This window comes from Bacillus rossius, chromosome 5, assembly GCF_032445375.1.
Source record: "Bacillus rossius redtenbacheri isolate Brsri chromosome 5, Brsri_v3, whole genome shotgun sequence".
Lineage (NCBI taxonomy): Eukaryota > Metazoa > Arthropoda > Insecta > Phasmatodea > Bacillidae > Bacillus > Bacillus rossius.
The window spans coordinates 82,809,582-82,836,552 of NC_086333.1; the positions used below are offsets into that span (position 1 = coordinate 82,809,582).

A 26,971-nucleotide genomic window follows, 5' to 3' on the forward strand; every position below is an offset into this window, starting at 1 on the left:
CAACATCAGTTTAACAAACATCTACTATGGTCGTCGAGCCGCGCGCATAGAACATTAGAGAACCTAAGTTAAGCTTCATTATAAAAATGACAACTGCGAGACACTCGAAGAGGGTAATAGAAATAGACTGACGTTAAAGACGCCTAACCAGATTGAATCATAATAAAGACCGAAACCTGAAAACTATCGCTATGAATTCGGGCATAGCTTCGCCGAGTGTCTCCAGAATTATCCTAATGCTGCCCGGTGGACCGTCATCACTCCTAGTGAGTTCAGACAGTGATCAACACTCGAAAACCCGGGGTTTATATAGCCCGAAAAAGGTGCGCCGATAGAGGCGCTGAAGTAGCGGCGGAAAAGAGGGGAGGGACGAGAGGAGGGGTATGAGGGTGGAGTTGAGGGGAGCTGAACAAAAAATGGAGGGGAGGAAAAGGGGAAAGGAGCGCTGCGGGCGGCGAGATGGTGAAGCTTCGTTGCGACTTCGTTGCAACTTCCCTCTCCCTTAGCGGTCCCTACCGAGAGGTCCAATGAACCAGTTGTCCACATCTGCGCACAGAAGAAATCCGGATGACCCACTCGGGGTATGATGACAGTTCTAGACTTCTATAATGTCGAAACATGAGGCTCTGACTAGGTTGCAGACAGTCTCATGATGGTCTCTACTCCATCACATGAAGGAAACACGTCGTAAGTTGTCCGCAGGGTCAGTTGTCCAAGCAGCTCGAAGAGTAAGGCTCACCCACACTGTCCTTGTAAAGAGAGTGATCCTGGGTCTGAGGAGATGCTCAAAGAACACATTCGACGCAGCGTCCAAGACTCTTGTCCCCTGGGAAGTGCGTTGACAGACTCCACACGTCGAAATTGCAGGCACAGGTACAGAGCGCAAGCAGGTCCTCGATCAGGCATGACTCAGCATAAGGGAGGAGAAGCCGAAGAACAGGGACGTCTCCCTGGAGTCCGAAGTATGCGAAGATCGAAGTGTAGAACGATGACGGCCGCAGCAGCATGAGGGTTGGGAAGGGGATGGCGCGCCAAACTGTAAAGGGAAAGGAAGCCGCACACACCGAACAAAACGAAACAAACAAATATAACATCCTAAGACACTACCCTAGCCCACACACACTCAAAACACTGAAAATGCTTGGCCTAATTTCTAAGAATATAGACTAGAATAGAATATCATCATATCACAATAATACATCTAAATTGAAGGCGCTTGGCAAACATACTAGGTAACAAATGGCTTAAGTTGAGAAACATGTGCCTTGCGCCGCCTATGCTTAAATTTAGTAGACCTTAAGAGTACAGTAGTGTTTCCTAAGAACTTCTCAATAACAAATGGGCCATCAAACGGGGCCAGAAGTTTAGTGTTTAACTGTGCTGATAACATCGGTAGTTGATAGCTTCTGCACAAAACAGTGTCCCCTTCTTCATACCGTGGAGCGGCTCTGTTGCGGTTATACTTTCTTTCAACCTCTGATCTGGCTTTCTGCAAATTGCAAACTGCGGAATCTAAAAGTTTATCAAGACCGTCAGCGTCCAGTGTAGAATTAATGGGGGGTAAGCCCCACTGGTTTAGGAGGGGATGAGAGAGCTCACGCCCAAGGAAGAGGAGGCTAGGAGGATAGCCGGTGGCCGAGTGGAAGGCTGAATTTAATCCAATATTAATGAAGGCTATGTCAGTGTCCCACTGTGTCTGATCCCCTCGATAAAAAGAAATTAAAATACCTTTTAAGACTTTATTAACTCTCTCTACCATGTTTCCCTGTGGAAAATAAGGTGAACTGTACACTGCCTTAACTGCCCATTCAAAGAGAAAATTTTTGTACACTCCCGAATGGAAGTAGGGAGCATTATCTGAAACTATCACGCAAGGGGGGCCTAACACCTTGAAAACCTGGTCAGTAAGGGCTTTCACGATGGAATCAGCTTTCATGTTTTTCATCGGTAAAAGTATGACAAATTTAGAAAAGATATCCAAAACTACTAAGATGCAAATATTCCCCTTTTTGGAGCGTGTGAGGGGGCAAAAGATGTCAATGTGGATTACCTGCCAAGGAGCTACTGGAGGGTCGGCGGCATACAAACCGACTTTAGAATTATGAGGGGGTTTGGATAGCTGGCAATCGGCGCATTCACGTACATACTGTTGAACATCAGATCTAAGATCAGGCCAAAATAAATGTGCTGCTATCCGACGATACGTCTTGTCAATCCCTAAATGAGCTCCTACCACTGATCCATGAAAATATGCTAATACCATAGGCCTTAATTGTTCAGGTACAACTGCCTTACGTGCCCTACCCGAAGTGCCGGTAAAATAAATTATGCCCTGCTCCTGCATATATGGTATCTGTTTATTTGTTTTTAAATCTTTCAGAATTTTCTGACATGCCGAATCATGCTCCTGACACCTTTTGATGTTGAAATATGACTCTGGTTGAAGTTTGAAAGCCCCTAGGAATTCAGATGATGTTTTTTCTGGTTTAGTATTAATAGGCTCAAAATCATCAGGGTTGAACATGCGTGATAATGAGTCAGCTATTATGTTTTCTTTACCTGGTATATGATGTAATAAGAAACGAAATCGTGACAGTCTCAAAATCCACCGACCTAGCTTCCCTAACTGATGGGGATGATTGAAAAGCCAGCTTAATGCTCTATTATCTGTATATAAGTCGAATTTGCGTGCGTCCAGGTAGCTTTCGAACTTCTCTAGACCAAACAGACATGCTAGAGCCTCTTTTTCGTAAACGCTAAGCCGGAGTTCTGACTCGGATAAGGATCGGCTAGCAAAAGCTATGGGCTGTATTTTACCGTTATCTAGGTGCCCAAGCACTGCCCCTAAGGCTATGGAAGACGCGTCTACTTGAACGGCAAACCTCTTATCAAAATCTGGTAATATCAGTACCGGAGGAGAGATCATGCACTTTTTTAATTTTCGAAAGGCATCTTCCTGATCTTGGCCCCAGTGAAACGAAACATTCTTTTTGCGTAATTGGTTTAGGGGTGCACTAATAGCTGCAAAATTTTCTATAAACCTGGAAAAATAACCTAACATACCTAAAAATGATTGAACTCCTTTTAGATTAATAGGGCACGGAAATTGAGCAATAGGAGTAATCTTATCGGGATCCATAATTAATTTGCCTTGCGAGATCATAAAACCTAAGAATTTGACTGAAGTCTGCCCTAGTTCCACCTTTTTAGGATTTACGGTAAGATTCGCGTATCGCAATCGGGATAGAACTTCGGTTACATGCTCGATATGGTCCTGAAAACTATTGCTATAAATAATTATGTCATCAATGTAGTTAAATACATAATTATATTTTAAGTCGGCCAGAATGTGATCAAGTATTCTACTCATAGCTTGGCTGCCGAAGCTAACTCCCATGGGCACGCGATTAAACTCGTAGTGGCCGAATGGAGTAGAGAAGGCTGTATATTTTCTGCAAGATGGATCAAGTAAACACTGATGAAAGCTTTGGTTCAAATCAATGACTGAGTAAAAATTAGCTTTTCCTAAATGTTGCAAGGCACTTTCAATAGTAGGCATCGGATATACGTCCTCATAGGCAATCTTTTTGTTCAATGGAATATAATTATGCGCCATGCGCCAACTTACACCGTCTTTTTGCGTACTAAAAAGGTGGGGGTACTAAAATTAGATGTAGATGGAGAAATTACACCTGCTGAACTTAACCTGTCTATTATGTCCCGCATGGCTTGTAATTTTGGAGGAGATACCTTGTAGTATTTACTACGCACTGGCGTTTCATCTTTAAGATAGAATTTATATGGTAATATGTCACAGCGGCCAATTTTAGTGGTAATGACATCCGGAAATTTTTTGATCACTTCTTCCATGGCAGCCCGTTGGGACAACCTATCCATATCGTGACATTCAAACACTACCTTACAAGCCGAGTCAAATCGTAAGGGGATTTTCACACTTGGAGCAAAATCTAAATGAAGCTCGTGACGTCCTATGTCTAACACACTCCGGCTCTTACTCAAAAAATCTAATACCAGGATAAACTCAGGAGATATTCCTGGAACGACAACGAACTCCCAGCTCCAAGAAAAGTGTTTCACCTTGAAGTGAATAATCACTGATTTATTGGCATGTAGGATTTCGCCATTTGCGACACAAAGGTCAACTGTGTTAGAGGCGATCATATGCGGGGAAATTAAATGTGGGAATAACTCTATTATATTTTGCAAGAACTGCTCGCTCACTACCGAGCGAGTGGCACCCGTGTCCAGTAAGGCTGTAAAATAACGATTCTGTATATTAACAGGTAAGTAGTGTAAGTGCATAGGTGAAGAGGATTTTTTGCGCAACCGACAGTGGCGACCTCTTTTCCGCCCTGTCAGTGGTCGTTTCCCTGACAGTTAGCCCTATAATGCCCTATCCCTTTACAGGTAAAACAACGTCGTTCATTTAATCCTACACGAGGCTTGTCACAGTTATCAGCTAGATGGCCGAAAAGACAGCAGTTAGCACACCTAGCATGCATATAGTTTGAGGCACCCTGTGTCTGCCGAGCAGGCCGCGACACCGCCGGGGAACTTACCCTAGACGAAGTCTGGGGGCCTGCGCGTGAGCGCAGCTGATTATCCTCACAAAACACGACCTTATTAGCGGAGTAGTCTTCACTCCCCTTTTGTTTAAATGGTGAAGAGTATGAGAACGCAACACCTGATTTATAAGAGTTCTGTACACCCTTATTATTGGCATAATGAGACTGAGAGGTGATTCTAGGTGTGGATTTCTCAAAACTAGAGTTCGACGTGTGTTTCATCAGGAACTCCGATTCGTATTTACTCGCCACAACCAGGCGCGCTTCTAACTCGGTACCCCAGGTGCGTAAACTATCGTAAGATGTTGGAGGAGATAGCATACTAGACATACTAAGAAAATGAGGTGCGACATTACCTAACACCAATTGTACTAAATCTGTCTCCCCTATATCCAAGTCCAATATATTAGCAAAGGCCAAAACCTCATCTATGAAATGCGTGACGGACTCGTCAGGTCGTTGAAACCGAAAAATTAAATCACGCTTGCAAGCGTCTAGAATACGCGGTGGGCATACGGAATGAATCACTGCAGACTTAAAGCTATAAAAATCGTCGCCGGACAAAATGGCCTCCGTCATCCTATTGACATAAACCCCAATGCATTTGGTCAGGAGACCCTTCATTAGAGACTGCATAGACACCAACTTTAATTTGCACAGTCTCTCAGCCTGTATGAAAAATTCCAGGACGCGTTTGGGCTCACTGCTCTCTAGTGTTGGCAATGAGTTGAGTACGTTAGGCTACAACTTCTGGGAAAATGGGTCTGGATTAGGACTCACGTCTGTATTTGCTGACCCCTCATTGACTCTGGACGAGACACTTTTGGATGGCTCGCCCATGTCCCGAAGGAAGTTGACGAGACGGGAGCGGAGAACCGCCACCGTATCGCTGTCCTCTACGGGCAGATCATTTTCCTGGAGATACTGCGTCAGCTCTTCTTTATGGAGACGGTAAACCAACCGATCCCCGCTCCAGAGCCACTCGCCGCCATGGAAAATACGAGAACACACACACCTCAGCTGTCGCACAAGCAGAGTTGCGCAGGTCTTGAAGCGAGGTTGGAGCAAGCCGCCTGTACTCCCAACCTCACTCCAATAAGAACTCTCAGAATAATAATAATAGAGAATGAAATTCCTGTAAATTATAAAAACAGAATTAAGAGACGTACTCTGAGATTACCAATGACGAAAGAGAGGTGTGTCGTAATGTTATAAGAAATTCAGAAAAAAAGAATTTTTTATTACACATAACTGTGTGTAAACATCATAACAATTCACAATAAATGCGCGTATAGTATGAATAGATAGGTACATGTTTATAAGCTCGCTCAAATACAAATAATAGTTCAATAAAAGTTCAATCACATATTACTACAGTTATTAAATAAGTTCGTTACGTGTTAGCACCTTTAAGTATCATTTCCGTCAAGGTTTGTGTCAACAGAATTTATATAGCTAAATAGAATTAATAAAATGGCAAACATATGTAAGTGAGTCGGTACTGTAATGCAGACACATAATTTGTTAGTCGCCTTGGTCTCACTGGTTTGAACATTTACCAAGTCGAACTCCTGGGTAGCTACCGAGGTAATTGCGCCCGAACGAACCCAAGTACAACGTCTGCAAGTCTTTAAACAGGTAGTTAGATACGGCGCGCTACGGCGCATAAACTATAAATTAGGTAACAAACACCAGGCAGCAATCAAGAAAAGCTAAGAAGGTAAAGTCCCCGAGCAGATGGCTCTGAATAAGCTAACAAAAACATGTCACAAGAATATCAACATCAGTTTAACAAACATCTACTATGGTCGTCGAGCCGCGCGCATAGAACATTAGAGAACCTAAGTTAAGCTTAATTATAAAAATGACAACTGCGAGACACTCGAAGAGGGTAATAGAAATAGACTGACGTTAAAGACGCCTTACCAGATTGAATCATAATAAAGACCGAAACCTGAAAACTATCGCTATGAACTCGGGCATAGCTGCGCCGAGTGTCTCCAGAATTATCCTAGCCCGAAAAAGGTGCGCCGATAGAGGCGCTGAAGTAGCGGCGGAAAGAGGGGAGGGACGAGAGGAGGGGTATGAGGGTGGAGTTGAGGGGAGCTGAACAAAAAATGGAGGGGAGGAAAAGGGGAAAGGAGCGCTGCGGGCGGCGAGATGGTGAAGCTTCGTTGCGACTTCGTTGCAAACTTGTCTTTCACTCGGGCCCACATAGTATTAATTTGGATGGAGTGCATGGAGACAGTTCACGTACTTTTGTTTTTGAATATTACGAGAGGACTGCAGTATCACCCACGAGCAAACGAGTTTAGGGAAAGTGCGCGCACAGGACTGATAGAAACTTTATATGCTCTTTCAACTATAGTTTTATATATATATATATTTGTATAGGAAAACTATGTGTTTCATGTAATGTATACGTGGGGGGTTGTAATCCTTGGTAGCCATGATAGTAAATAATGACTGCACTTAATTTTTGTGTTTTTTATAATGGTACTCACACATTGGCCGGGGAATAAGGGAATAAGCTATTTACCTTTGGTTGGCCTTGGGGCATGAGTGTGGGGAAAAGTTGCTAATCGCACTGTTGCGGGAGTTAAGCAGCAGGGCGGTTGCAATATTTTATTTACATCTCAATTTATACTGGTACACACAAACACACAATATAACTCGAAGGTCTTAAAAGGAATAAAATTCATGTGCCTATAAATATTTTTTCGTCAAAAACTGCCAAAATACTACAAAACAAAGGTTTCTGACTATAATTTAATTGTCAATAATACTGCAACAAAATATATACCGATAAATGGTTGAACACACAACCACTCACTGACTGATGCACACATAATTAAAATATTTTTGTACAAAAGCAAAAAATTTTTAAATGTTAGTTTTATTTATAACATGTTGGAATGATAATCCTACAGTTACTAAAACGCTACAAAACTACAAAAAATATTTTAGCAAAACTCCGTTCCCCCGGAGAAACCCCCGGAATGGCCACCGCATGGGGAGCCCAAGAAAAGAAACGGGCTCCCCATTTGGAAGCCACCTGGAAGGTTTTTTTCTGTTCCACCCACCGTTTCTTTTGGTAGCCTGACTTGTTACAAGGGATTGTATTCCTACCAGAGAAAATGCCACCATTTCATCTGGGCAATCCGCCTTGGAGGAGCCGGGGCGCGAACCCGGGTCCTACAAGTCACAAGGCAGGCGCTCTACCACCAGAACCAGAGCGGTAGAGCGGATACTTGCAGTCTTCTTAACACTGACATGATGTTATTACACGAGTTTACTGTAGTTTCATGTGTCATTAATACGTGCAGTAACATCTAACCTCGTTAATGAACAAATGTATGTGTTCTTATGTTGTTCGTTCGGCATGAATTATGTAATTGCATAACAGTGAAATATAATTTGTATAGCTAGTTTTTTTTAGTCTGCAATGTTTTAGTTATATAGAAATATAGACTAGTAAAAACATATGTAAGAGCTTGCACTGTCGATGGTTAAGTTATTTTGAAATAAATATTATATATTAAAAGAGTGTGTTTAGTTAAAATATGCGTGTGATTATTGTATAAACATTTTATTTATTTGGTTTTAAAGCCACAGAAAAGTTAACTTTTGCCTTTCTTTTGTTTTACCGTGCTTAACATGCACAGCTAATCCCTGGAAAGCTATTCAAACAACTAAATATTCAAGGTACTGGGGCAACATGAAGCATAAATGGTAACACTATTTTGTAGTGATACAGTTATTTTCATGTAAATGAACAAAAAAAATAGTTAAGGTTACATGAATGTATCTGTTCCATTTACAAAGAAAATTCGCGGTGCACAACGGCAAACAGAATAAATCAACGATGAAACATAACAGATAAAAATTGAAAAAACAACGGCTATACAGAGATGCACAGGTGAACCCAGCGATGTGAAGAAACAGTGATGACAGCACAGACAAACACCGTAAGAAACCGTTGAACGAAAAAAACCCCCAGATATTTTGAACACCACAACTATGATAGCGCAAACCAACACAGTATATGATTCCTAAGAGAACAGTTGCGATGTTTCGGGAAAGAGATCGTAAGGCACAAACAGACTGAGGTTTGTCATGACATGCAGTTTAATTAGTAAAGGCGTTTGTCCGAAAATACATATCAAATTAATTTACCTATTATTTAAAATGTTGTTTGTCAGTGGAAATTTTATTTAATGAACTGTACTGAATTTTTTGATTTTCGCATAGATACTGACTTTATTTAAACAGATTTGTGTTTTGTTTTATATGTATATTTGTTTACACTTCTGTTAACAAGGCACAGGTACAAGTGAACAGAAGCTTCCTCAAAAGAGGAACCTGTTTCTGTAACAATTAGTATCAGAAACGTAGGGATGCCAGATTTGTTTAGACGAACAATTTTTATTTTACAAAAATTACAATGGCAGGAGATTCAAAAAGAACTTAAGGAATCGTCAAATAGCCTAAAAATGTATTTTCAAGCATTATCATTGTAAAAGAGTTTCCGGAGGAGGGACTGGCTTCTGCCCTCCCCTTCCACAAATACTGGCTTAACTCATGGTAAAAGTGTAAACAAAATCACATGTAGTTACACGCACTAGTGCAATATATACTCAAAATACGTGAATTAAAATTTTGGAGACCGTAATTTTTGTTAGTTGTACTTATAATATTAGATTTCAATAATTTTTCAAGACATGTGATGATAGCCTACATGGAATACCATAGTCTGAAACTATGTATTTGTACTGTTATGCAATAATCGTACACTTACGCCTGTAGCATAAGGCAATCTGAAGATGAGAAAAGATACACTATCGAAATTTATGGACTGAGTCGTAAGACACTATATTCGTATTCCAGAGAACATAGGTTCAAATCCCGACTTGTAATTGTACCAGAAAAAGTCTGACGAAAATATATGTATCATCTTGTTTTAACATTTTCCTAACTATATAGGCTTCGGCCTGAGACGCACTTAAGTCTTCCTTATCTAGACCTCCCAAATGCACTTAGTTTTAATTTAGGTTAGGAAAAAAATTTATGTTCAGTGTAGCTCACGACTCAGACGTGATAGCGCGGTGATTCATGTGATTGTGTACAGAGAACTGACAACACTGGGCAATACAGATTGTACGTTCACCAAAAAACATTAATTATTAAATTATGCCTTCGGTATCTCATTTATCATATTACAGGACAATGTTAAACAGAATTTTCGTCGTAAGCTACCATTTAGTGTCGGTTTTGAATTAAAATTTTTAGTACGTAGTCAATGTCTCGTTTTTATTTTAAACCATTACACTAAAAGTGACTCGCTAACATAGAAGTTTCACTTGAAACCAACAGCCGTGAGTCTCGATACAGCCCCACCGATTTTTTTTATAGAAAATTGGTAGGATGGTTCCTTACTGTAGGTCATGGCTAATTCATTTGACATTGTCGCTCTACTGTGGCGGTGTGTTTTGCCGTCTATTAATCTGTTTACGGACAGGCAATCATTTCAGAATAAGAAAAAAATTATATTGGAAATAAACTATTCCCCTGGTAAACATACATAAAATGATTTCAAGTCTTTCAGAAATTAATATTCTGTAATGTTTTCACTTAACCAGCTCATTACAGTATTTCTAAATTATTTCTTAGTCACTGAGGCAGTTATAATATAGGTCTAATTTCACAACTACTTAATCAGTAAAACTTAAACAGAAAACGTAAATCGTGTTACCGTTTCCGGTGACTGTTTTTGTAATTAATAATTTATTAATTGTTTTGGTTATTGTTATTTAATTATTCATAGTTATGTTTATTAAGTTTTCCCTTTTTTAAATTATTTAATTGCATTAGGAGGACACTTAGGAAAATGAAACTGTTTGCTCAACGGCCGCCTAGTGATGATTTTTTTTTCCTAACCTAACTAAAACTAAGTGTATTTTGGAGGGGTCCGGGTTAGGGAGGGACCTAGGTGCGTCTCAGGCCGAAGCCTATACGCCTAGTCATGCTGGGATTAGCCATGCAAGGAGAGGGTCGCATGCATCATGTGCTAGGAGGGGATTGGCCAGCCATGGCAGCGATTGGCGCCATGACTAACTCCCCTCACTCTTAAATCTAGACTATAACTAGAGATAGGTTGGGCCCAGGTAAAACCTGCATAGACACAGGGAAAACCCTGGGCACATTCATGCGGGATGCAAATTGGCATGCATTACGTGTAGGAATTTACAGGAGACAGAGGATGGTCTGGATGAAGTGTTGGACAGAGTAGAAAAGAGTCTACCATGCGGGGGTTGGGCACTTGGACTCGTGGTCCGCTTTTCCAGTTGTCCAGTACTGGATTTAGTGACCAGGGACGCAAGCGCCCCTGGTGGTGAGTGGTTGCACTGACCACTCACTCCGCCGCCAGTCTGCACCTAAAAGCCTAGTGATGTGTGGGTTTGGTTGTTACGAGTGTACCCGAGGACGGCCGAAGAAGCTCGACGGTGACGTAGCCGAGTGGCGCGCTCAGCGGTGGCGCGCGAGTGTGCGGTACGGGACTTGCGAGCCGGACTCGACAGCAGGAGGATGGTTCGGTGCGACCGTCTGGCCCGCGGTGTGGCAGCGGCGCGGAGGCGCGTTGACCACCAGCTGGGGCCCCACTCAACATGCTCAAAGTAAGGAGTCGACGCTCATACTTGTTATGGCCAAAATAGGCGAAGCTCGCGGCTGTGAAATACGTTTTGCTGAAGTAGACGGTGACTAGAAACGTAATTTGACTTTACTCAGGACCGGTACATACTTTTGTAGTGGATGAACATTAATGAACTTGTCTTTCACTCGGGCCCACATAGTATTAATTTGGATGGAGTGCATGGAGACAGTTCACGTACTTTTGTTTTTGAATATTACGAGGACTGCAGTATCACCCACGAGCAAACGAGTTTAGGGAAAGTGCGCGCACAGGACTGATAGAAACTTTATATGCTCTTTCAACTATAGTTTTATATATATATATATATTTGTATAGGATAACTATGTGTTTCATGTAATGTATACGTGGGGGGTTGTAATCATTGGTAGCCATGATAGTAAATAATGACTGCACTTAATTCTTGAAATTTTTATAATGGTACTCACACATTGCCCGGAGAATAAGCTATTTACCTATGGTTGGCCTTGGGGCATGAGTGTGGGGAAAAGTTGCTTATCGCACTGTTGCGGCAGTTAAGCAGCAGGGCGGTTGCAATATTTTATTTACATCTCAATTTATACTGGTACACACACAATATAACTCGAAGGTCATAAAAGGAATAAAATTCATGTGCCTGTAAATATTTTTTCGTCAAAAACTGCTAAAATACTACAAAACAAAGGTTTCTGACTAGAATTTAACTGTCAATAATACTTCAAGAAAATATATACCGATGAATGGTTGAACACACAACCACTCACTGACTGATGCACACTTAATTAAAATATTTTTGTAAAAAGCAATTTTTTTTTTATCGTTTTAAATGTTAGTTTTAGTTTTATTTATAACATGTTGGAATGATAATGCTACAGTTACTAAAAACTAAAAGGCTATAAAACTACAAAAAATATTTTTGCAAAACTCCGTTCCCCCGGAGAAACCCCCGGAATGGCCACCTCATGGGGAGCCCAGGAAAAGAAACGGGCTCCCCATTTGGAAGCCACCTGGAAGGTTTTTTTCTGTTCCACCCACCGTTTCTTTTGGTAGCCTGACTTGTTGCAAGGGATTGTATTCCTACCAGAGAAAATGCCACCATTTCATCTGGGCAATCCGCCTTGGAGGAGCCGGGGCGCGAACCCGGGTCCTACAAGTCACAAGGCAGGCGCTCTACCACCAGAACCAGAGCGGTAGAGCGGATACTTGCAGTCTTCTTAACACTGACATGATGTTATTACACGAGTTTACTGTAGTTTCATGTGTCATTAATACGTGCAGTAACATCTAACCTCGTTAATGAACAAATTTATGTGTTCTTATGTTGTTCGTTCGGCATGAATTATGTAATTTCATAACAGTGAAATATAATTTGTATAACTAGTCTGTTTTTTAGTCTGCAATTTTTTAGTTACTTTCCTGCAAACAAACTTACAATCCCGCTTTACAATAATTATTTAGAAATATAGACTAGTAAAAACATATGTAAGAGCTTGCACTGTCGATGGTTAAGTTATTTTGAAATAAATGTTAGATATTAAAATAGTGTGTTTAGTTAAAATATGCGTGTGCTTATTGTATAATCATTTTATTTATTTGGTTTTAAAGCCACAGAAAAGTTAACTTTTGGCTTTCTTTTGTTTTACCGTGATTAACATGCACAGCTAATCCCTGGAAAGCTATTCAAACAACTGTTTGCAAAAAAAAAACTAAATATTCGAGGTACTGGGGCAACATGAAGCATAAATGGTAACACTATTTTGTAGTGATACAGTTATTTTCATGAAAATGAACAAATTAAAAAAATAGTTAAGGTTACACGAATATTTCTGTTCCATTTACAAAGAAAATTCGCGGTGCACAACGGCAAACAGAATAAATCAACGATGAAACTTAACAGATAAAAATTGAAAAAACAACGGCTACACAGAGATGCACAGGTGAACCCAGCGATGTGAAGAAACAGTGATGACAGCACAGACAAACACCGTAAGAAACCGTTGAACGAAAAAAACCCCCAGATATTTTGAACACCACAACGATGATAGCGCAGACCAACACAGTATATGATTCCTAAGAGAACAGTTGCGACGTTTCGGGAAAGAGATCTTAAGGCACAGACTGATGTTTGTCATGACATACAGTTTAATTAGTAATGGCGTTTGTCCGAAAATACATCTCAAATTAATTTACCTATTATTTAAAATGTTGTTTGTCAGTGGAAATTTTATTTAATGAACTATACTGAATTTTTTGATATTCGCATAGATACTGACTTTCTTTAAATAGATTTGTGTTTTGTTTTATATGTAGTATATTTGTTTACACTTCTGTTAACAAGGCACAGGTACAAGTGAACAGAAGCTTCCTCAAAAGAGGAACCTGTTTCTGTAACAATTAGTGTCAGAAACGTAGGGATGCCAGATTTGTTTAGACGAACAATTTTTATTTTACAAAAATTACAATGGCAGGAGATTCAAAAAGAACTTAAGGAATCGTCAAATAGCCTAAAAATGTATTTTCAAGCATTATCTTTGTAAAAGAGTTTCCGGAGGAGGGACTGGCTTCTGCCCTCCCCTTCCACAAATACTGGCTTAACTCATGGTATAAGTGTTAACTAAATCACATGTAGTTACACGCACTAGTGTAATATATACTCAAAAGACGTGAATTAAAATTTTTGATAGTTGTACTTATAATATTAGATGTCAATAATTTTTCAAGACATGTGATGATAGCCTACATGGAATACCATAGTCTGAAACTATGTATTTATACTGTTATGCAATAATCGTACACTTACGCCTGTAGCATAAGGCAATCTGAAGATGAAAAAAGATACACTATCGAAATTTATGGACTGAGTCGTAAGACACTATATTCGTATTCCAGAGAACATAGGTTCAAATCCCGACTTGTAATTGTACCAGAAAAAGTCTGACGAAAAAATCTGTATCATATTGTTACAACATTTTCCTAACTATATAGGCTTCGGCCTGAGACGCACTTAAGTCTTCCTTACCTAGACCTCCCAAATGCACTTAGTTTTAATTTAGGTTAGGAAAAAAATTTATGTTCAGTGTAGCTCACGACTCAGACGTGATAGCGCGGTAATTCATGTGATTGTGTACAGAGAACTGACAACACTGGGCAATACAGATTGTACGTTCACCAAAAAACATTAATTATTAAATTATGCCTTCGGTATCTCATTTATCATATCACAGGACAATGTTAAACAGAATTTTCGTCGTAAGCTACCATTTAGTGTCGGTTTTGAAGTAAAATTTTTAGTACGTAGTCAATGTCTCGTTTTTATTTTAAACCATTACACTAAAAGTGACTCGCTAACATAGAAGTTTCACTTGAAACCAACAGCCGTGAGTCTCGATACAGCCCCACCGATTTTTTTTATAGATAACTGGTAGGATGGTTCCTTACTGTAGGTCATGGCTAATTCATTTGACATTGTCGCTCTACTGTGGCGTTGTGTTTAGCCGTCTATTAATCTGTTTACGGACAGGCAATCATTTCAGAATAAGAAGAAAAATGATATCGGAAATAGACTATTCCCCCGGTAAACATACATAAAAATGATTTCAAGGCTTTCATAAATTAATATTCTGTAATGTTTTCACTTAACCAGCTCATTACAGTATTTCTTAATTATTTCTTAGTCATTGAGGCAGTTATAATATAGGTCTAATTTCACAACTACTTAATCAGTAAAACTTAAACAGAAAACGTAAATCGTTCTTAAGTAACGTTTACCCAACAAATATTCCGTATTCACAGTTCGTAGGTTGGAAATGCTGTGATTGTTTTTATCTATTCTTAATTGCAATTGTTTTTTTCTATTCATCTATATGTTAAAAACCTCTTCTAATGGTTTGACAGCACATTCTAAAAACATAATGCTGGAATCACAATACCCTGTAACATCCCCAACATGACATAAACACCACCACAGCCATCAAGAAGTAAGGTCGTAGTGAAGTCAGCCTACGAAAAGTGAACCCCAAAAGCCCATCAGAAACATAATGTGGGTATTATTAATGATGTAGTAACGTAATATATATATATATTTTAATTTTATTTAATTTTATTGTTATTTTGATAGACATTATATAAAATAAACTCAATTGAATTACCACCTCAGTAGAATAGATGACTATACACCTGATGGTGATAGCTGTCGTGGCATTTTAAACATATGATATAAACTAACTAAACCCGTCCACGCTTCGCTGTGGATCAGTATTAAATGTAATGGATAGGAAATTAAAGTGGGTAAGTATTGTAATAAAATTTAATTTAAAAAATAGTTTAAAAAATTTAATTATCATTATAACCATAAATAAAATTTCATTAAATGTATTGATCATCAATAACTTAACAAATCAAATTTTAAAAAATATGTTTAGTAAACTTTAGAAAATAATGAACGGATGTTTTTATATTTAATTAAGACTCTAGTAATTACTATTAAATGGAGATGTAATTAATATTTAAGTTATTACTTCATAAGTTTAATTATTTAAAATTATGGTGATAAATTACATGGGGAATATTGTATAGTATATTAGAATTATATATGTTTAAACGGAAAAACCAATTACATAAAAACTCACCAAACCTTTAAGAATATGAACAATAACTTCTTATTGATTGAGTTCACAAAGTTTTATTTCACTCACTTTAAATATCAATAAAATCGCTTCTGAATTGAGTAACAATTAACAATAAACGGGTGCGTACGAGACCGCTCCGAACAGGCGACTAAAAATATTGCGCAATGTAGGCCTAACCTATACACGATGCAAACACTATTACACAATAAAATTTAAACTCGCTGAAACTGTTGCTCAATCATTGTGAAATCTTAAATAATACTTCAATAATACCGTTACACGGTCAATAAAACAGATATCATACAAAAAACGACCAAAGACAACAAGACGTTACCTATGACGTCAATGATATGGTACTTGTCAAGACTCATTACCTTAGTAAGGCAGTGGATATGTTTAGTGTTAAATTTGGTTTAAAGCATAAAGGTCCTTACAAAATTATAAAGTTTTTGACACTAATTACACTACTTTTTGAAAAATAAGGAGAAAAATATGATTTTTAAGGCACATGTAGATAGCAAAAAATGTTTGTCGGAAAAACTGTCTAAGGTGTTATAACAAGTTTTTTTGAATATTATATTCCATAAATTTTCTAACTAACCAATTGTCTTAGTATTTATTTCAAATGTGCAGATTGGCTTCGTGTTTGTTTGGTGTATTTAAAAGACGTGTCTTTTTTTAAAAGGGGTGGAGATTGTTTGGTGCGTAACTTTCTCGGTAACCTTTTTGGTGCGAGACGTACGTTTGAGCGGGTTGTTGCCGCCTGTTGGCCGGCTACCCGCCCACAAGATTGCTGCCTGATTGTGGCCGGTCTCCACGTGGTCATGTGGCCACCGCAGCGCAGGAGAATCTGGAAGTAAGGAGTCGTTACTTGGCTGGAGGTATGCATGTGGGAGCCCAGCAAACCAACACGAGAGCCTGCTAGCCGCTGGGGTGGGCGGGCCTCACACTTCCCCCCCCCCCCCCTTCCCACGTTACTGCCCGCAGAAGTGTCGCCTCTACATCTACTGGTAATACTTGACAGACGGACTTAGCCATCTTCTGAACGGAGGACTGCAGGACTTGGAACATATAATGCAACCACTGAAGAGGTAACGAAGAAGAATATTTTTACAAGTTGGGAATGTACGGTACCAGTGTTTTTAGGGTAATTTACGTAACTCCGTAACAAATAAACTGAGGGACTTTCTTGAAAGTTATAGCAAATTTATTGGTAAGACTATATGCTAAACTAAAATAAAGTTTGATCAAGACTGATATAAAACTCATTATTAAGGAAACATCGAAAAATAAGGTGGACGTTAAAATATAGGTCAGCTGGCTTAAGGGCATGCAGTAGAATTGATTATACTTTATGCTACGAGAGTAAATAATAAAATTCAAGGATTTAATAGGAATGCCGGTCAACGAGCAATATTTAGTGTTGTATCAGGTGCAGAATGACTATGTGTAGTTGCGAGTTTACTCGCTCTACAGAGAGACAAAGCACGTAGCACGAGTACCTGGAAGGTGTTACATCTTCGTGCACAATGGCAGCGAGTCAGCGCGACCATCCCTAAACGAGAGATGATTGCACGCGAGTACTCTACTAGCGCTCCACATCCCTGCAAGTTACGTCCTTCTCTACGAGGGCTGTAAGTTGGGACCACGGCGAGTGTAGGCGAGTGCGCCTTTTATTTACACCCACCGAGGGGGGTCGCCATCATGTACAGCGGTGCTGTGATAAGTAGAAGCACAACATTTAAATAATGTCTGTACCTGAATAATACTAATTGATAATTTAATTTTAATAAATGTTATAACTGCTTTTACAGAGAATTAAAATTATTATAAAATAAATTTAATATTGTTGGTGTTGCTGCAACGATATATTTTTTTTTAATTTATATGATTTTAAAGTAGTAACGTCAAGTAACAGTAACATTAAAAATTTATTCTCAGTTAAAATCTTTTCTATATATTAGTTATAATTTAAGTTAAATCGAGTTGCAGTATATAAAATAATATTTACGCTAAGCAGTTTTCTCGCTCGTTATCAAAAACTACGTCTGGTACAATGAGGTACAATGTCGAGCAAGATTATAAACATATTGAAAACATACCGAAATGAAAACACTTTTCTCCGAACATTAAACACTGTTTACACTGTGAAACACAATTGTTAAAACCATTGTTACATATATGGAATTAGTCCTGACAGTCGTGGGAAACTAAAAGTACGTTAGTACGTATACAGTTTTGTAGAACGCACATACGTCAGGGACGCGTGTAGCCGCTTGTCAGTTTGTAGTTCGAACTTTCACCGGCAGAGCGCAGACACGCCGCCGGATGCAGCGCAGCCAAGCGTCAGAGACAGGTACTACTAAAAGATTGCCGAGACGTTGACATTTGTACGTATATTAATTTAAATTCGCATTCGATAAATACAAACGTTGAAATATTTGTAAAGCAAGGCCATGTCTGAAAAGGTCATTCTCAACTTTCCTAAAAAATTTTAATGACATTATTCGCATATTCACTAAGTGACAATCAAGACATCTACAATGATTTGCATTCAAATCATCTTGCAAATATGGGTAAGTTTTGCACAAATAAAAAAATGTGAAACTAAAGATCTAGTATGAGAAATACACTTTGCATAATTTATGAATATCCGCTTTCGTATCTGATAGGAGACTGTGTTAACTGTTAAAAATTTTGACACCTTTTAAAGTTTAACAGATGTGTATATATCGTTTTGATCGCGCTATTTTTTTTTGGTCAGAATAAATTGCTTTATTCGGCTGTAACAAAACTGGCGTTTAAATAATAAAATTAGTTATTACCTACAGAATAAAAACAATATGACTAAAACCAACACTCAACGAAAACACACATACACATACATATTTATTAATATCTGAAACCAATTATAAATAAGTGGATAATTAATGTCTAGTTATTACATTCTTTAAACATCTGATTTGGCCTATTTCAAAAAAAAAGGGATCGGAATTGAAAATAATATATATTATCAGTTTAAAAGGGAGGACTTGCCTTCAAATAACTAAATAGCTTATTGTTTATTGGCTGTACAGTAACACTGCAATATTTTGATTCAAACAAATTTTCTTACAACAACGTGTATCAGAAAATCGTACGAACACACTCCATAATTCATTCGTACGCTATTTCGAACTATGTTTAATGTATCTGTATGGCGTATTAGAGTAAAAGTAACTACATTAATAATATAACTGATTATAAAATACAGTGACTTTTGCATTACGTAGGTACTCTCGCACGAAAGTAGACGGAATTACGAACGAGAGTGAAGTGACAAAACGTGTATAATAATTGACAACAGTTGCATCACACACATGAATTTATACAATTTCAAATAGACAGATAAAACCACACATTCATTCTGTTTCTAGTTGTATAGCATGCTAAATGCCAGCCAGACCTATGACAGTACAATCAGTTGATGGCTCCCAGGAATCTCTGGGTTTGGATTATTTTTTGTTTAAGGGGGGGGGGGGGGGGGGAGTTATCTGACAACCAGAGAGTTTCGGGGAGAAAGAAATTTTGAAAAGTAATAAATAGCATATATCTGACATCTGTTGAAAAGTATATATATATTTTATATTTCCAGATATTTATAGTTTTATAGTAAGGTTGTTCACATGGGAGGGAAATGAATATATTTTTATTTCTGTTACGGACGCATGGACAGCCAATGAGAGAAGAGTGTTGGTAGCATTTTGGCGGGAGTTGGAAATTTTTATAATAATCTTTTATTTGGGGGGGGGGGGGGGAGAGAGAGAGAGAGAGTGAGAGGGGCAATACAATTGTTGAGGTACCTATAACATTTCCCAGGTAATATTTGCTTTTGAAATAACTCATCGTAATCATCTAGATAAATGGCTCACGATAAATGAATCCAAACAGTATTTCTAGGTTCTTTAAATAGTGTTCACTAGAAATTTTGCTTAACTATAGATATGAATTGCAGTTGAAAAAAAAATTGGTTGTCTGTAAAGTCGGTTTACGGACGATAGTTTAACGTCACAACGTCATAACAAAACATTGATGAAATGATTGCATACTTTATGAATAAAATTGAATCATATTTATTTTAATAATAAAATAATAAATACTTGTAATTATACTAGTAATCAGATTTTTAAAATGCAAGAATAATTAAACTTTATTGCCGAAATTGTTGTTGTAATAAGCAATGAAAACCACATTAACTTTTCACTTCACATTATAAACAGTCGAGTGGAAGAGAGATAGATGCGGCGCAAGCGTATAATGAGCGTAACGGGACACAGCGTAACGGAACAATGTGTGTACGGGACACAGCGCAACGGAACAATGTGCGTAACGGGACACTTTTTCGTGCGTGCAGCCGGCGTTCATCGATTTATTAGACGTTGTCACGTCAAAAGAGATTTTATATATAGCTGGTCAGCTTTTCGCGGGGTGATTGTACTCAAAATGCTCACCAACACCGCCAGCACATGTCAGATCCACCGCGAGATGGAATGAACGCCTCATGACCCGGCAGTGAAGAGACGTGGCTCAGGCGGTGCGCAGTGGTCTCAGGGCTGAGCACCGACCTTGGACCGAGGTCGCCGTGTGTGTGTGCTCCTCATTATCACGCCACCACAGCCACCCAACACTGCTCATACACGCCCTGAGCCCGACCACGGAGCGTCAGTTCCTAGCGAGTTGAATGGGGCGTAGAGGATCCTTTGTCGCAGACCTATGTTCGAAAAGATTGTAAATAATACATTAGTGCAGCCGGCGTTCAATCGATTTATAAGACGTTATCACGTCAACAATGTGCATGTACGCGTGATAGAAGTTATACCTACTTCTTTATTTATTTATTTAATTAAATTATTATAAACATTTTTTGTTACATAACTTTTGTTAACAGAAAGATATTTTACAGAAAAATGGATACAGATTTGTTACATGTATGTGTTGCCCGGCTTTACGCAGAGAAACATAGAGATTTCAGTGATGCAGGGAAGAGGTAATCGTTAACCCCCCCCCAAATAAGACAGAGACATTAACTTTTCTTTAATTTTGAACGTAAAGTGTGCAAACTATCATCAATAAGTAGCATAATTATGATTTAAAAAGATGTGATAAAAGTATATATATAGTTACGATTTATAATAATGTGAGGAGAACTGGGTTCGTAATGGATAGCCCAATTAAGATTTATCACAGTTTTATTAATTACCAATACTTACACTAAACACAAATTATTGGCACTTTGAAGTCGGGGCTGATCAACATTTTTATTGGAAATAATAGAAAAAGTATTTAATATATAACACCATGTACCTAAATAATGTTTAATTAAATTAAGTTCTATTACCACCACCGTAGGAACATTATTTCGTGGAGATAATTGGGGGTTACGCCTTTATTTTGCCCATATTTCTGTGGCGTATTACTGCCCCCAATCATAATTTTGCCACGGTGACAAAATTCGTGTTAGTTGTATAACTTCGTTCAATTAAACATAATCCAGACGCTCAGTATTATTCTCTGCTAAATACTTTCTGTTATTTACAGCGAAAATGTCGTTCGGCCCCAACTTCAAAGACGTACCTATACCAGTCTTGGGGAGCATTTTTACACCATAAGTGGTGAAGATGTTTTCAATTTGTTTTGTCGGTATGAACTTGTAAACTCATGTCATACTGTGTACATAATTAGAGACCTGAAAAATTCGCGCATTCATTTCACGATAGGCTAGAATAAAAAAGTTTGCATTTCTGCTGCTTCGGTGATTGGGCCTCAGTATATTTGAAGGACTTTGGGCCAATGGAAAAATGTAAACAAAAGAAGTATCGAATCACGAGCATCCCAGTTAACAGGTATCACGAGTCAGTAGCCAATGAGCAGATGCAATTCTCCCGAGTGCATAGAGGATCATGGAGTCCATCCTAGAGGTCATTGAAATCGCGAATTTTTCCTGTCTCTACTCATACTGTATACATAATATAAACAAAGGGTTGTAGCCACTGGCGTAGCTGTGTTCATAAATTTGGGGGGGACAAATAATGATTTTGATGTCATGTAAACCCATTCCCCTCTTACTAAGACGGGGGGTCCGGGGGTCCTCCACCGGAAAATTTTGATTTTAAAAGTGCAAAATAGCGCTTTTCAAGCAGTTTTTGTATCAAACCATTGGATACATCGATGTTAAAATTATTATTGTTTCCTTGAGATAAAATTTGATGAGTGAAGAAATTACAAATAAAGTTGGGCAGAATAATATTATAAAATAAAAATATCACGGTCTAGAAAGTTGGGAGGGACAGTCCCCTCCGCCCAAAAAGTTCAGGGGGACACGTCCCCCCTGCCCCCCCCCCCTGGTTCCTAAGCCCCCGGATGTAGCAGCTAGTAATTAAACACCTCTGCATGAAACAGTATGTGCAGAACTCAAGCAAAAGTGCCTGGAAGATCTGCATCACACCGACTTCATCTTGGACGAGGACAAGCCTGGTCTGCGCACCCACGTGGTGAGCACAGACAAGTCTGTGCAGAGTCGCACAGACACGAAGCTACACAGCAACAACTCCCTCACAGCCAGGATCTCGGCAAACATCCTCAAACAACTGAGGGACATTTCCGTGGTCTGTATCCATGCCCGGAGAAAACGGAAGATATTCATAGTGTCCTGATTAGCATTATCGTTCACAGCGGGTCATTACCACAATGCCGAAATACCACAACGCCGAACGTACAATAACGCCGAATACCATAACGCCGAACATACAATAACGCCGAATGCCAAATTGACCGCAACGCCGACAGCTAGAAAACTGCTGTGTATCACAACACCGAAATACAGTAACGCCGAAAAATGTTGCTGTGGGGAGGGGGGAGGGGGGGGGGGGCAAAGGAGCAAAATGAAAAACAACTGAATGAATGTGTGTGTTTCTTAAATGTATCATAAAGGGCCCGCCTCGTCAGGGGTGTATGTGTGTTAGTGAGGCGGGATGATAAGCGCGACGCTCGATGGTATTTCTAGCGCGGTATCGCCTCTAAGCTCAAGGCTCTGAACTGACGCGCAGTCTTCTCGTCGTCAATTGATAACTGTGAAATTTGTGCGGTGACAGTATTTTTGTATTACGGGGAAATGAAGATAAAGGTGTAGTGCAAGTCCCTTAAGTGCTTTCAAGAATCTGTACCACTTGTTTTACACCTAAAAATTACTAAGAAAACATGCGTTTCAGCCATTTTAACTCTTCTAGAAATACAGTTTAAAAACATGATCCAAAATTAAAAGTACTTTTCGGGCCTCAGCGAACTCTTAAATGCTTTTCGTAAACATATCCCACTCGGATATCTTGAGTAGTTTTGAAATCGCGTTGTTTTTCCTGAAGCTCTGCACACCGTGTGTGTGAACAGGTAGGCTAGCCTAACCTAGGCTAGCCTAACATAACCTAACTTAACCTTACATTACCTAACCTAACCTTTGTGGCAGTCCTGCAATGACATTTTTCGGCGTTGTGGTAATTCGGCGTGGTGGTACCTAGCAGTTTTCTAGCTGTTGGCGTTGTAGTCAATTTGGCATTCGGCGTTATGGTTTTTGGCGTATTGTACGTTCGGTGTTGTGGTATTTCGGCGTTGTGGTGCGTCCCCGTTCACAGCGACTAAATCTCAAATTCGCTTAAATCTCGACTAAAACCTTATCATAAAATTGATTCAATTCATGTTAGCAATACGTACAAACATGATTCAGTACCACGATAATGAGAAGGTCATGAAATCATGACACAAAAGAGTTTTTCCTTAATATAATATAATATACTAATGTTTACTCTTGATTTTAAACAAACAAATGATTTAATTTTGTGATGACTATCAAAATATTTGAGAATTAATTTCTCAGCAAACATGGTGGTTTTAACATTTATATAACTTAAAAAGACTATATGTTCTTTGAGACGTTTTCAAACCGTATGAGTTCCTTTTATGAACTTTTGTTCACTAATAGTCATAATTATATGCTATGCTGCCTATAGGAACATTGAAAGTTTTCAAAAGAAAAGCTAACTTTAAATAGTGCTTGCTGAACAAATCAAACTGACCCTATAAATAACATGCTTGTAATTTCAGTGAAAAGTGTCACTCATATACACGCCTTCCAAGGGCAGTCGTATTGTTACGAGGATACCGGAGACGGGGCGACGAGGCAGGCCGGAAGGTCCACCTTCCGGACAGGTAGCGGCCGTTATCCCGCGGCGCCGGTTGTTCCCTTGAAGGTTAGGCACGTTCACGTGAGGTGGCGTGACCGGAGCTCTGGTGTCAGGTCGACCCTGACGACGCGACACTCCGAAGGGCTGCGAGCCCTTTCCAGAACAGAGCTGAGAGGTATATAAGCGGCGAGGTTGACCCACGAGGGCAGTGAAGTGAAGAGGGTGTATGACCCCTTGGTGAGCTATAGTGGACGACGAGCGACAGCTATAGTGCTGGTGAATCGGGGATCGAAGCTTTCTGATGCAGCGTTGTGTGTGAGGCGTGTGGCCAGCGAGCACTGGCACTCGTTTCCTGGTGCTGATAGATTTTTCTGTTAATTACTACGAGTGAGATTTTTTATTCTTTAATTTATATGAAAGGCATAAATTAATAATAATAATAATGTTTCATTTGAGTAACTGATACTTCAGTGAGGGATTGCTTTTGGGGATATGTCCTGAAAGAGTAGCGTGCAAATCTGAAACCCGCGAGTGCGGGGTGCTGTCATAACTTAGAAACACATAACTTAGAATTTTCTAAGAAATGAAAGTTCTAAGTTATGACTTTCTACATTATGAACTTTCTAAGTTGTGTGGTTCTGCATTGCGTGTTTCTAAGTTACGTGTTTCTAAGTTATGATCTTTCTAAGTTGTGTGTTTCTAAGTTACGTGGATTTTTCCAAGTTTTTCTAAGTTAGGACAGATTTAAGTTGTGACTTTCTAAGTTATGTGGTGTTCCCCGCGAGTGCGGTCGTGACGGGAGGCGCCAGCTGACGGGAGCGGCCAGGTGTCCGGGTGCGAGGGACAGTGGCCAGAGCTCGTCAGCTCGGCCAGTGTCCACAGTGTCCACTGCTATTCTGGAGGCGTGGCCTAGCAGTTCCAGGCCTATCACACGCCCGCTTCGGATATACCTACAATTAATTAATATAGGCAGGAAAAATTCGCGAATTCATTTCGCGATAGGCTAAAATACAAATAGTTATACCTCAGAGCTGTCTCTGTTATTGGCTCACAACTCACCTGGATGACGCTGGGCCAATGAGAGAGAAACACCCAACCAAAGCTTTATCGAATCGCAGGCTGCTACGTTGGGACGTCTCACAAGACAGCAGCCAATGAGTGGGTGATATTTGACCGAGTGTACGTAGAACTATGGAGTTCATCCTGGAGGTCATTGAACACGCCAATTTTTCCGGTCCCTAACAATTAAGTGAAATCGAGCCCGAACTTTGTGCCAGTTTATGCCTTGCGGGTGGAAATTATGTTAAGTCATTTATATTGTAAACTTGAATGAAACACAGCCTTTTTGCGAGCCTTCAGAGTTGGATTTATTTGTGGAGGTTTATCGCCGATGTTATCTTTTTGATCGTCAGCTGTAACAAAACAAATTCATGGAATTTATATGCCATGCAAGGTCATAAAATGGCAGTAGTTAAAGTGAGCTAGTATTAATTGGTTGTCACTAGAATTTGGGTTGTCAGTGCAACGTTTGATTGCCATTTAACTAAATTATTATCATGATACCCCAACAGTTTTAATGGATACTTATTTTTTGCTTTTTAAAAGTGTTGAAAATCGCCGAGATCCAGATAAACTCCAGTAGTGGACTATAAGAATTTACCTCTCAAATCTCATAGTTGGTCTGTGCACGGCGAGTCCACAGTATTGCACTCAGATGCAATACCGAGTTGACGCATCAGCGAGCGCTTTAATATCCCGCCTTACTAGGACAAGTACACCCCTGACTAGGAGGGTCCCTCAAGTCTTCAGACAGTGGCTGATGGATAGACACCCGGAAATTTCGCGGATTCATTTAGTCGCAAGCTAGAATGCAAACCTTCACACTCTCGCACTGTGTTCCTGATTGGACCGCAGTTATTTTGGATACGCCCCTCTACGACCGTGATCCAACGATGCCAGCTAGGAGAGAAGTAAGCGAATCAGGCAGTGCCAAATAACAAGGATAAAAATGTTCTCGCTAAGATATCAACCAATGGGAAAGTAAACATGGGTAGAGAACACCTATAACATTGAATTCTATCCTGAGGCCAGAAGAATCCGCGAAATTTCCGGGTCTCAACTGATGGATTACCCCAAGCCTGGTGCACCTGCTACATGCTACATGCTACATGCTGGGACATCATGCCGCTACAACACGCTCGACTCTCGGCGGAGGCAGTGCCTACAGCCCAGTGAGAGGAACTACGACATGTCTGAACTGGTCCAGTCTAGTCCAGAACCGACCCTCTCCCCCTACTCACTGGCCGGAAAGGCTAGCGGGTGTTCACCTGGTACAAGGTGCGTTTACAGGTCATTCGCTTGCATCTGAAAACTTTCGAGATAAACTCCATCTTTTTTTTTTTCTGGTTAGGCCCTGTAAAGTCGGTTTACGGACGATAGTTTAACGTGACAACGTCATAACAAAAAATTGATGAAATGATTGCATACTTTTATGAATAAAATTGAATAATTTTTATTGAATTATCACTATTTTGTATGGATATAAAGAAGGAGTGCAATTAAATCTACAATTTAATTGAAATTTACTTTTATTTGTGCTCATTAATTCAAATATGTTTATTACTTTAACGAAGAGATTACTTTAACAATAACTTTTATACATGTTCGCTATTTAACTTCTTCCAATCTGTGTTATTCTGTTAAGGATAGGACGATGATAGGAAAAGAAGGAAACGAATGGAAGTGTTTCAAGTTTAATGTGCCTCGAAAAAGTCAAATCGATGGTTGCTCCAATCGAGTGGAAGGGAGATAGATGCGGTGCAAGCGTACAATGAGCGTAACGGGACAAGGTGCGTT

The 26,971-nt window shown here is 39.4% G+C and overlaps 1 protein-coding gene across 3 annotated transcripts in view; it reads left to right on the forward strand.

Moving 5' to 3' along the window:
- Positions 1-11,141: 11,141 nt before the first annotated feature.
- The window catches only part of LOC134532130 (uncharacterized), a 33,898-nt gene continuing 18,068 nt past the window's right edge, over positions 11,142-26,971 (forward strand). The window contains exon 1 of one of the 3 annotated variants that reach the window (XM_063368468.1): positions 11,142-11,260. In XM_063368468.1, the coding sequence (XP_063224538.1) occupies positions 11,252-11,260 (9 nt within the window). In that variant the 5' untranslated portion in view covers positions 11,142-11,251. Of the gene's footprint in view, positions 11,261-18,414; positions 18,479-26,971 lie in introns of those variants that run through there. The other 2 variants (XM_063368467.1, XM_063368466.1) reach the window with 2 other exon arrangements.